At 41.0% G+C, this 12,754-nt stretch overlaps 1 protein-coding gene across 2 annotated transcripts; it reads right to left on the reverse strand.

Annotated features, from left to right (window-relative positions):
- Positions 1 to 5,335: 5,335 nt before the first annotated feature.
- On the reverse strand, positions 5,336 to 8,243 carry LOC102413904 (T-cell surface glycoprotein CD1a). Of its 2 annotated transcripts, XM_044944165.1 has the most exons (6): positions 8,162 to 8,243; positions 7,580 to 7,846; positions 6,666 to 6,944; positions 5,954 to 6,232; positions 5,548 to 5,638; positions 5,336 to 5,378 (listed from the first exon to the last, which is right to left on the reverse strand). In XM_044944165.1, the coding sequence occupies exons 1-6, from the start codon at positions 8,241 to 8,243 to the stop codon at positions 5,336 to 5,338; spliced, it is 1,041 nt and encodes a 346-aa protein (XP_044800100.1). The 2 variants fall into 2 exon arrangements, with proteins under 2 accessions (XP_044800100.1, XP_044800101.1); XM_044944166.1 differs by lacking the exon at positions 5,954 to 6,232.
- Positions 8,244 to 12,754: the final 4,511 nt, after the last annotated feature.

The raw sequence follows: 12,754 nt of genomic DNA on the forward strand, positions 1-12,754 counted from the left end.
AAAGAACTAAGAGATCTGCTCCCTGGGCCAGCAAAACCTAGAAGAGAAATCTGGGCATGTTGGGATATACCTTGATTATAAATCAAGTTCGTTGGATATCCTAGGGGAGTCCAGTATTCTTCCCTGGGTCACCAGACCTCCCTGAGGATCCTTCTTGATTCATTGGTCAAGACTTAAATCATTGGTGCTTAGGCCACCAGCAATCTCATATTCTTTCTAACAATTGTCTCTTGGTCCTCCTCCATACACAATCTAGCTCTTTAATTCCATCCCCTCAGGACCCATGTGTGAGCTCACCTCCCTACACTATCTCACAGGCTTAACCTACATCTCCTCCCCGCCAAAAGAAACCTCAGCTTCCCTGCTAGAGAAATCCACTGCCTCTTACAATGATGTGCCTTTTACTGGCCTCATTTTCCCTCCCACTCTGCTTCAAGATTCCCTTTCACTTTTCTGGCTTCATGCATCTGGTCTGTTTGCTTCTCACCCCTCACAGCAAATACTTTGCATTCCTGGTGGTTCAGATGGTAAAGAACCTGGTTTCAATGAGGGAGACCCCAGTTTGATCCCTGAGTCAGGAAGATCCCCTGGAGAAGGGAATGGCTGCCCACTCCAGTATTCTTGCCTGAAGAATTCCATAGACAGAGGAACCTGGCCAGCTACAGTCCACAGTTTGGCAAAGAGTCAGATGCAACTGAGTGACTGTCACTTCACACTTCAAAAGGAGCTTTGGACTGAGAGCAAGATAAACTCCAGGATAGACACTTGCTGGGTATAGCAGTATATTGGAGCGATCATAGAATTCTGGTCTTAGTTTTCTTAATCTGTAACATGATTAAGTGAAAAGAACTGAATATGCCCAGCAACACATCTGGCTCCAACAATTTTGTGCCTTACTATGCTCCTACACCTTCTGACCAGTGTGTTCTCCTCTTTCACTACTCTGCCTCTCCCTCCTCTCTCATTTTTCTGTGTCTTCCCTTCATTCTCCATTAAGCCTTTATCTCAACTCTTAGTCTTCCTCTCCATTTTTTCATAGTCCCTACCCTACAACCTAATCTCACCTTTCTTTCTGAGTCATTTTCAAATCTAAAGCACTCTTTTATCATGTGATTCTTGGATTGCAGTGTTCAGTTCAGTTCAGTCTCTCAGTCGTGTCCGACTCTTTGTGACCCCAGGGACTGCAGCACGCCAGGCTTCCCTGTCCATCACCAACTCCCACAGTTTACTCAAACTCATGTCCATTGAGTTGGTGATGCCATCCAACCATCTCATCCTTTGTCATCCCCTTCTCCTCCCACCTTCAAACTTTCCCAGCATTAGGGTATTCTCTAATGAGTCTGTTCTTCACATCAGGTGGACAAAAAGTATTGGAGCTTCAGCTTCAGCATCAGTCCTTCCAGTGAATATTCAGGACTGATTTCATTTAGGATGGACTGGTTGGATCTCCTTGATGCCCAAGGGATTCTCAAGAGTCTTCTCCAGCACCACAGTTCAAAAGCATCAATTCTTCAGTACTCAGCCTTCTTTATGGTCCAACTCTCACATCCTTACATGACTACTGGAAAAACCATATCTTTGACTATATGGACCTTTGTTGGCAAAGTGATATCTTTGCTTTTTAATGCACTGTCTAGGTTGGTCATAACTTTCCTTCCAAGGAGTAAGTGTCTTTTAATTCCATGGCTGCAATCACCATCTGCAGTGATTTTGGAGCCCAAAAATAAAGTCTGACACTGTTTCCACTGTATCCCCATCTATTTCCCATGAAGTGACGGGACCAGATGCCATGATCTTCGTTTTCTGAATGTTGAGCTTTAAGCCAACTTTTTCACTCTCCACTTTCACTTTCATCAAGAGGCTTTTTAGTTCCTCTTCACTTTCTGCCATAAGGGTGGTGTCATCTGCATATCTGAGGTTATTGAGATTTCTCCCAGCAATCTTGATTCCAGCTTGTGTTTCTTCCAGTCCAGTATTCCTCATGATGTATTCTGCATAGAAGTTAAATAAGCAGGGTGACAATATACATCCTTGATGTACTCCTTTTCCTATTTGGAACCAGTCTGTTGTTCCATGTCCAGTTCTAACTGTTGCTTCCTGACCTGCATATAGCTTTCTCCAGAGGCAGATCAGGTGGTCTGGTATTCCCATCTCTTTCAGAATTTTCCACAGTTTACTGTGATCCACACAGTCAAAGGCTTTGGCATAGTCAATAAAGCAGAAATAGATGTTTTTTCTGGAACTCTCTTTCTTTTTCCATGATCCAGCGGATGTTGGCAATTTGATCTCTGTTTCCTCTGCCTTTTATAAAACCAGCCTGAACATCTGGAAGTTCATGGTTCATGTATTACTGAAGCCTGGCTTGGAGAATTTTGAGCATTACTTTACTAGTGTGTAAGATGAGTGCAATTGTGTGGTAGCTTGAGCATTCTTTGGCATTGCCTTTCTTTGGGATTAGAATTAAAACTGACCGTGGGGTAGGGGTAAGTAATTTATAAGAGTAGAATAAAATAGCCATAAGAAAAAATATCAATGAACTGTATCCCATCAGCAAGAAATTATTTTAATCAAAATTCAGCTTTAAGAGAATGAAAAGTGAACCAAGACATAGAAAATATTCCCATTGCATATCCAACAAAGGAGTAGTATGCAAGAAAGTATAAATAAGAAAAAATTGAATCCCTTCCCTATCACTACACACTCTCCCATACACACACACACACACACACGCACACACACAGCTAAAACCTTAAACTAGTACTTCACAAAACAGTGTATATAAATGCTCAAAGGCATGTGAAAATATGTCAAGTACCATTAGCCATCATGGAAACATGAACAAAAAAATTTGGATACACTATACCCCCATTAGAAAGGTTAAAATTTAAAGGGTAAATACATCAAATATGAGTGACAATGTTGAGAAGATGAAAGGTAGATTGGTATAGCCACTGAAAACTTGTTTGCCACTTATCTATTAAATGTGAAAAATACGTATAAACCAGGCTCAGCAATTTCATTTGCATGTCTATTTCCAAGAGAAAGGGCTCTTTATGTTTGCAAAAAGACATGTATACAAGTGTTCAAAGCAACGTTATTCAACATAACTAAAATCTGGAAACAATGAAAATGTCCATCCACAGTAGAACAGCTAAATGGTGGTACAATCACACAATGGAATACTACACAGCAATGGAAAATAACGAATTACTGCTATATGTTACAACATGAATAGAACTCACAAAAATAATGTTGACTGAAAGAAGGCAGACACAAAATAGGTCTTACAATATGACCCTAGTAACATGAAATTCAAAAACAAATCTAAACTCTGGTCATAAAAATTAGAATATTTGTTGTCTTTAAAAAGATACTGAATAAAAAAATGGATATTGACTGGGAATTAGAAGCATGAGGGAGAAAAATTCTAGGGGCTGAAAATATTCTATACCATGGTAGTGAATTATGCTTAGATTCCCTCCAGAAAGCAGACCTAAATCTGGAGAGGAGAGAACATCAAAGTAAACTATATTGAAACAAGAAACGTTATATATAACATACTATCTATAATGCTAAGATGAAGATATGGAAAATGTGAGAAAGGAACTAGACTTGTAGATTCATGAGATGATGACCAGTTTTGGTTTGTTTGTTTTTATTTGGCTGGGTCAAGTCCTAGTTGTGGCATGCAGAATCTTTTCATTCCAGCACCCAGGCTCTCTAGTTGTGGTGCATGGACTTAGTTGCTCCATGGCGTGTGGGATCTTAGTTCCCTGACCAGGGATGGGACACATGAAACCCATGTTCTCTGAATTGCAAGACATATTCTCAAAAATCCATAAGAATGTGTTCTATGTAATCTCTTTGCCTTGACCTCACTTCAACCTCAGGATAAACATTCTTGCTTTCTTTTCTTGATCATCTTCTTTTCACTTCAGGGACATACTCACACTACTACCTCTCAGATGTCACCGATATCAGTGCTTCTAAACTTTTAATGCTTTTATAAACCCTGCTAATTTTGCTGAAATACAAATTATGTTTCAGGAATTCTCAGCTGAGGTCCAAGATTCTATATGTCTAACAAGCTGATAACTCTGTACCTTATCACTGAAATATTTTAAATAATATGAGTCTACATTCTGCCTTCTGCTTTTTATTTAGAATACTTATAAATCAATTTGTTTAATCACTCTCATGTTCAATTCTTTGCGACCCCACGGACTGCAGCATGCCCAGGCTTCCCTGTCCTTCCCTATCTCACTATTGTTCAAACTCATGTTCATTGAGTCAGTGATGCCATCCAATCCATTTCATCCTCTGTCATCACCTTCTCTTCCTACACTCAATCTTTCTCAGGATCAAGGTATTTTCCAATGAGTACACTCTTCGCCTCAGGTGGCCAAAGTATTGTTGCTTCAGCTTCAGCATCAGTCCTTCCAATGAACATTCAGGATGGATTTCCTTTAGGATTGACTGGTTTGATATCCTTGCAGTACAATGGACTCTCAATATAAAGAAATATTTTCATTCAAAATTAATCTCTGGAGTTAAAAATAAGAATTGCAAAACTAATACAATTATGTAAAGTTTAAAAATAAAATAAAATTTAAAACAAAAAAAAAAAACTAAGTATGGTCAGATATAAAACTGTGTTTCTCCTCAAGGGCTCAGAGAAATGACTAAAAACTAAGATCACTAAATGCAGTCTCTTGGCCAAGTGAAAAGACTTTTAACTAGAAGAGCATCAAATGTCTCAACTACTACAAAGATGACAGGAAGGAAGAAAATTTTTTTAAAGATCATAAATCCAGAATAAATTCAATCCAGATTTTTACTTACAATATACTACATACAGATAAGACATTTTGCCATAGATACAAATAGTAAAAAGACATGGACTTTGTTCTCAAGAAGCTTATAAAATAGAAGGGAAAGGGGAAATAAATAGCTACAACAAAGGGTCTAAAGTGAGGAGGATTTTTAAAAGTTCAGTTAAATTACAATGGCAGTTCAGACGAGGCAGAGACAGCTTTCACTTGTGAATGAGGGAAGACCCTCTGGAGGAAGTAACATCTGAAATAAGCCTGATGATGCGCTCACATTTGAATACGTGAAGGATCCTAGGACCTTATTCCATTCAGAATTTAAAATCCCAAACACAGGTTAGAATGACAAATTCTGCAAAAATGCATTTAGCTTAATTGACAACTGATCATTAAGCAAAAAAAAAAAAAAAAAAAACACAACTAAAAACTCTCTGTAAGGAGAGTGGAAAGGCCATCATCACCTAAGTCTGTTTAGATGTGTCCTGAGTTCCTGGGCAGCTGGGATCTCATTCCAAAGGGAGAACAGAACTTGGGGGTTCACAGTGTGTCCTAATGAGAACAAAGATGGAAGTTACTCTACATGGAGTGGAGGTAAGAAATGACTGCTAAGAAGGAAGAGGGCTGGGAAGAGGAAAACTGATGAGAAAGAGAAGAAAAAGGATGGACAGCCAAGTGGACACTTGAAAAGGGGCAGGAAGGATGCACACAAAGAACTCACCAGTGCTTCCAAAGCCAAAATGCAAGACCTGCCATGAGCACCAGGGTCACACTCACTGCCAAGGCCATCCAGCCCACAGAGCTGTGATGATCTGTGGACAGGACACACACAGGTGTCCTCACAAACCCACCCACTGTTTTACTGCATTTCTGTGCTCTTCCTTTGTTACTGGAGTGTCATCTCACCCTCTTCTTCTTCCCTATTTCTTCTCTCATCCCTCCTTCATCTAACCTCAAGATTTCCCTATGTCTCTAGGGTTCTCATTTTAAACTCCTATATTTTTTTATTTTATTTTTTATTCCTTTTGGGTCTGGAGTCCCTAGAATCCCCAATTTTTCACCTGGCTCTCTTAGTCTGCTTGAGGACCACCTATTCCCATCCCAGCAGGGCTCCAGTTCTTCCTGACCCCAGTAGAGGATGACATCCTGGCCTCCTAGACTGCTGTGCCTCACCCAGCAACTCAGGCCAGATGCCTCACTGGCTTCCACATCCAAGAAAACCCGAAGATACAATGTCCCATCAGCATTAGGTAAGACATCACTTCTCTGAGGGCCCTGTTGCTCCTGCTCACCCCGCATCCACATCACCCAAATAGGCTTTGGGTAGAAGCCAGAGATGTGACAAACCAGCGTCAGTTGGCCAGGGCCAGGACTGGGACCAAGGGAGAGCCAGGCCTCTGGTCGTACTGCAGAGGACAGGGAAGGTAGTCAGATGAGGACTCTAATGCAGACCCACAAGTTCAGATTTTCACATCAATTTAGATAGACACACTTTCCCACATTGACCCTGGCCTGATTCCTGGATCAGGAAGATCCTCTGGAGAAGGGATAGGCTACCCACTCCAGGATTCTTGGGCTTCCCTTGTGGCTCAGCTGGTAAAGAATCCACCTGCAATGCAGGAGACCTGGGTTCGATCCCTGGGTTGGGAAAATCCCCTGGAGAAGGGGAAAGGCTACCCACTCCAGTATTCTGGCATGGAGAATTCCATGGACCATGGGGTTGCAAAGAATCAAATAGGATTGTCACCCATTGTCCCCTCCCCCTCTTAGTTCCTTTTTAGAAAATGAAAAGGTATGATTTTAGAACAAAATATTAATGGAAAAGGGTGTGGGATTAACCTTGTCTCTGGAGATATGCCTTCCCGGCATCAAGAAGACCCAAGAGGAAACATGGGCAGGTATCACTGAGCAGCTTGTGTATTATTTCCTGGATTCCTCGGAACAAATTGAATAGTCTTCTGAGGACCTGAGCCCTCTTTCCACCCTCTGGAGAGGACACCCATGACTTGTTCTGAAAGCTCAAGAAGTCTGATCCTTGATAAGCAATCCACATAAAGCCTACTGGGGCTTCCCCAGCATGCAGCTCACAGCCTTTTGCTATCTGTACCTCAAAGGGATCTGGCAAAGAAAATTAGAGAAAAGAGGGCATAAAAAAGATAAAATTAATCAAAGAATGATGGAAACAGAAGGGAGAATTTCAGATGATTTGAGGAAATGAAGCAAGATTGGTTTCATCACATATTCAGAGAAAGGGGAATTATTGGCAATTGGAAATATAGGAAGAGATGAATGATATAAGGAGGAGGGTAAAATATTTAAAGGAGGCAGTGTAAATTATGTGAGCAAGAAAATGAGGAAGGACTTAATGTGAGAAACTGGGGGTTAAAATAACCCAGGATGAATGAAATGCAATAGATAACACTGAATATATAGATAACACTGAATATATAGACATAGATGCCTAGTTGGAAAACTGGGGAAAGGGGCTGTTGCAAGTGACTGATGGTGCAAGATAATAAGGCACAAGCCTGCAGTCAATGAGAGAGGAGTCTGTAAATAGCAGAAGTCTTGAACCTTCTGAGAAATCAGGGTCTGGATTATACCCTCTGTCCAAAAGGATACAATTGTAATTCTATGGTGTGGAGAGTTAAGTTTCAGAATTGATCAGAGGCTGTTTCTTAGAGAAATAAACTCAGTAAAACCCACACACCCCCTACCACATCCCCAATCCCTGTTAAGGAAAATGAACTTGCATTCAAATTGCCATTTCCTGGCATGGCTGTAAAATGCCTGAACAAATCTAATGAAGCTCATGTGAAAATAATTTTGCAGTTCCATCAACTCCTCATTGCTGAAGTTGCCCTTGGACCAAGGCCACAGGTAAATAAAAGTGCCAGGGTTGCTCTTCCAGCCATGAGTCTGCAACTCACCCAACCAGCCTGAGCTCAGACTTTGCACCCAAAAACTGTTGTGAAAGGATAAGACACAGATGACTTCGAAGGAAACGGGCTCCTGAAAGCCTGTGGGAAAAGGACAAAGACTATGAGGAGGGGCATTGGGAAGGAGAGACTGGAGAATGAAAGGTGCCAAAGAAAGGAAACTCAGAATCTAGATGAAAGGCAAGATATCTCAGCAGACACATGCCTGCCCCAGGGCCCTATGTGCTCTGAGAGCACAGGGGTCTGGGTCAGGGGCGCTCAGAATGAAACTAGGCTGATACTCTCAATCTTCTGGTTTGGGAAACCACCCCATACACACAGGTATGCACATGCATGCACACACACACATACATTCACACACACACACACACACACACACACACACACACATATAACCTTCTGGAGCAGAGTTCTTATTCTCGTCATTGTCTCCACCCACGAGGAGAGCCAGGAGCAATGGAAGTTGCAGAAACAGCATCTCATTTGCAGATGTTTTTTTCTCTCAGAAAAGTTGGTCTTTGATTTCTGTTCTAAGCAAACCTACCACACAACACCACTACTCTGACTTCCTTCTCTTACCAATGAACCTTCCCTTTATTCACTGTCTGAAGAAAAAAAAAAAAAAAACAAAAACAATCTGCTCCTTCCCTAATCCCCACACCACCTACCCAAATGCTAGTTTCTCTTCTAGTTCTGACTCTCTTCTCTGGCTTCCAAGTTCTCTTCTTGGAAGTTCTCTTCTCACCAGCTTCCATAATGTTCATCTTCCCCAATCTAACTGTTATGGACCAAGTCTTATGTGGTATTGAAAAGTCAATGTACCAGTAAGGACTTTCTCAACCATGAAATAAAAGCATGAAACTAAATGTCTTCCCAGCAGCCTGCTTAAAGTTCTCATGCCACTGCTCTTTTCTGTTACTCTGTCTTTCTCTTGCTTTTTTTTTTTTAATATTTCCTCAAATATTCTCTCCCCCTTTCTCACTCCCACCTACCTCATTCACGCCTCTGAGTTCTCACTCATTGCTTTATTAGCTTTTTCAGGATCCCCTATGATTTCCCTGAGAAACAGTATAAACTGACACATATTCTTCATTATTCTTAGGGAGCAGCCAGTAGCCATCACAGAGATCACAGGAGCATTGCAGCATAAAGAAAACCCTCCTCTGTTTGACCTGCATTGACATATAGTCACTCATCAAACAATCACATAGCACGTGCCTAAGAACAAGTATCTGTTACATTTGTGAATCATGTTACACACAATGCAATAACCTTATTCAAAGACTTTTTAGATTCCTTGGGGGATAAAACACTGAAACAAGAATTGTAAATCTTTCTGTGCTGAGACTTATTATAATGTATAAATTCTAGACCAAAAACACACACACACAAAGCCTTCTTGAAACAACATTTTCCAAAATGGTGACTCTTAACTGTTTTGTTTACCCAACAGGATCTTGACTTCAGAGATTGTCCTGAGGTGTTACATATATAGCCTGGGGGGGCGGGGGGGACGTTTTAACTGAGTAAATTTGAAGATCTTTTGGCTTTATTCAATGATTCATGAATTGGACAACATCCCATCTAGCAACTACAAAGACACTCAGAGAAACAGCAGAAAATGGAAGGTTTTTACAAAAAGAGCAGGTCAGATGAGCTATTTATCAACAGAAAAGATTATTTTAGACCAGGACATCTTCTTTTTGAAGGGAAGGGAATAACGATAATTTTATCATGTAGATTGCCTCTTCTTCCTCTGGAGGATGGAGAGGGCCTCACAGGGAGATTATCCCATTGGTGCTGATCAGAAAATCCCAAAATAGTTGATTAAGATTACATTTCTGGTGAAGGTTGGAAATGTAGTTAAGTCAGATATTGAATCTAGATTTGGCATCATGCACTTTACCCAAGTGACTCTGCTATGGGCCTCTGTCTTCAACAACCCCTACTGTACTGGATCCCCAACATCTAACAGAGTGCCTGGCAAGTGGTAGGTGCTCAGTGAATATTTTTGAGTGTTGGCATAATTTGATACAGGCATCAAATGATATTGCACGTTATAGTGTTCTTCAACATAAAATTATTCAAGACATCAGAAAACATTACTTACCCCTACTTGATGAAGTGAAAAACTTTAGAGTTTTACTTCAGACTAAAGTATATGCTAATAAGCATGAAGTTTACAGAAAGGGTCCTGCTGTAAATCTCTTATTAATTATGTAAAAAAATAATAAATAGAAACCTCAATTAAATGGAGTTGGGAGACCCAAAGTGGGGACTCTCAAGCTTTCACATGGCACACCATGATTGCAGATGCCAAATTGCAATTCTCTGCTCATCCGGAATAAACCAATCTTGTTTGGGGATATATGTGGTCATCTACTTGTTTTAGGGCAACACATAATAAGAAGCCACTGGAATATATAGGAAGTAAAGTTAATAGAATATAATGAAGTCATTTATCCAAGATTATTTTCATACTGGTCTTACCCGAATGCTTCATGCTTGCTTTATCATATGCTGCTCTCTGCTGGAAATGCTGATCTTCCTCATTCATGGTGTTTGTAACTGTCTAAAGTCACTAAAATATTTATTTATGCTACTTATAACCTGGATAGATGTATTTAGGCTATTTATTTTGTTAATTCTTAGTATATAAATAAACAAAAATTATTTCAGGCTAATTCAAGGAAGAGATTTTTTTTAATTAAGATTAGAAAATAAAAAGCTAGAAAGAGCTTCATTGTATATTTGTAATTTTTAAAAGCTGAACAAGCAAAATCACAACTTTTCTTGAAACCATCACATCACTGAAGTATCAGGGCCACCAATTAACCCAAAACTTAAGGAAAGACAGATTCTTCCAAGGGAATATGAGATGCAAATCCTTGCTTACTTGGGACAGATGTCAGATGCTACACAAGCCAGTGAGAATAATTCACATAATATTGTTTATAAACTCCTAAAGGCATGAGTAGCTACACACTGAGAATTACAGATAAGAGAAAGTCACTCAGTCATGTCTGACTGTTGGTGACCCAATGGGCTACCAGGCTCCTCCATCCATGGGATTTTCCAGACAAGAACACTGGAGTGGGTTGCCATTTCCTTCTCCATACAGATAAGGGGAACTCACTTTTTCCCATGGACCTCACCAGGGTCTCCTGAAAGATTGGAATCAAGGATATAGGCCACAGAAATCTTTCCTCATGGTACAAGACTGAGATCTGAGATAGGCAAGAAGTCCCAACCAGATCTTCTCCACTATCTCCCACACAGAAAAGGAGGGAGGGTGGGAGTGTGGGAGGGGGAAGGGAAGAAAGCTCTGTTGTCTTCAGGACATAGGTGAAGACACACAGCAGCTGGAGGAAGGAGAAAAGTGAAGAAGCGACACTAAAACAGCCTGTCCTTAATTTTTGAGGTTCCATCCTGCCGAGAGCAAGGTGGAACACTTAGAAGGCCTAACCCCCAAAACTGAAAGACTAGGCACCTGCCTAAGAATGAGACTGAGTCAGAATAAAAATAATGCTTCTACTCAGTCTCCCAACCAGATGAGCCAGCATGGAGTAGTAGGAACTTTCCACTGCTGCACAAGAGGCAACAGTGTGGTCATAAATCTTGAAGCACCTCACAAAGGAAATACCAAAGCCTGTGAGTGAAGGAGACATTAGGAAAAATTCTCTATCCACACTGAACAAAGTAATGCTACAGGAATTTGAAGACTGTTAAACAACAATAAAACATGAATCCGGTTAACACCTAACTGACGCACTCAGTGTTTCACAAAAGTCTATTTCAAGACCAAAAACTTGAAAAAAAAAAAAAAAACTGTTTACTTCAGTGTCTCTTGTACACAATATAATTGCATTTTAACCAGGAGTTATTAAACACACACAAAAGAGTCATGAAAGTAAAGCACCCAGGAAACTAAGATAGTCTGCACTTGCCGTAAGATTTCCTTTGCCCTAGAGACAGTGACTCTAACCAATTAAAACAGATAAACAAACCACACACACACACACACACACACACACACACACACACACACTAAACAAACAGCTTGAAAGACAGAGAGACAGAACGAAGTTGATTTCCAAAGAAAGGGAAAAGATTTATGTCTTAGAACCATTAAAAACCCTTTTTCCCTGCTTTTTACATATGAGGTCCCATGTTTACATTTCGTTCATTTCAGTTCAGTTCAGTTGCTCAGTCGTGTCTGACTCTTTGTGACCCCAGAACGCCAGGCCTCCCTGTCTATCATCAACTCCTGGAGTTTACCCAATTGAGTCGGTGATGTCATCCAACCATCTCATCTTCTGTCGTCCCCTTCTCCTCCTGCCTTCAATCTTTCCCAGCATCAGGGTCTTTTCAAATGAGTCAACTCTTCACATCAGGTGGCCAAAGTATTGGAGTTTCAGCTCCAACATCAGTCCTTCCAATGAACACTCAGGACTGATTTCCTTTAGGATGGACTGGTTGGATCTCCTTGCAGTCCAAGGGACTCTCAAGAATACTGGACCCCAAAACTGTGTAGCCACCAGTGCTTACACCCTTCACTGTGGACTGGGGAAAAGCATGGAGGGGGCAGTTTGAGTTTGGATAGGTAGAAGAGAAACAAGAGTTAATTAACTGAGGAATGGAGTCTGGGACCAACAGGTGAGGAGCTGGGCAGAGTCACCAGGGGACATAACAGGTGGAGGAGGAGAGGAGGAAGCTCAAAAGAGGAAGAGGATGAAGGGAAGAGGAGGGAGGCAGAGGCTAAAAGTAGGAGGAAGAGGGAAAGGAAGCTAAACGGGAAGAGTGGGAAGAGGACTGGAAAGAGAAGTGGAGCAGAGCCCCTGGTTCTTCAGGTCAACTTCTATAGCAGAGCTGATCTTAGTCAGGGGCAGCAAGCAGCTGGTAATTGAGTCGTGGCCCCACCAGGGATCTGCAGTTTCCCCAGCCACTCCATTCCTGAGCATAAACTCAGCTATGATGGATGAAGGACAG

Source organism: Bubalus bubalis, chromosome 6 (assembly GCF_019923935.1).
Source record: "Bubalus bubalis isolate 160015118507 breed Murrah chromosome 6, NDDB_SH_1, whole genome shotgun sequence".
Classification (NCBI taxonomy): Eukaryota; Metazoa; Chordata; class Mammalia; order Artiodactyla; family Bovidae; genus Bubalus; species Bubalus bubalis.

What these genes read in the sequence shown, in the direction of transcription:
- LOC102413904 (XM_044944165.1), bottom strand. Translation starts at nt 8,243, where the DNA reads ATGCTGTTTCTGCAACTTCCATTGCTCCTGGCTCTCCTCGTGGGTGGA. An exon ending in GGCATATCTCCAGAGACAAG is followed by an intron (nt 6,233 to 6,665) that starts GTTAATCCCACA and finishes TGTCCTCTGCAG; the next exon opens with TACGACCAGAGGCCTGGCTC. An exon ending in GGATGTCATCCTCTACTGGG is followed by an intron (nt 5,639 to 5,953) that starts GTCAGGAAGAAC and finishes TCCTGTCCACAG; the next exon opens with ATCATCACAGCTCTGTGGGC.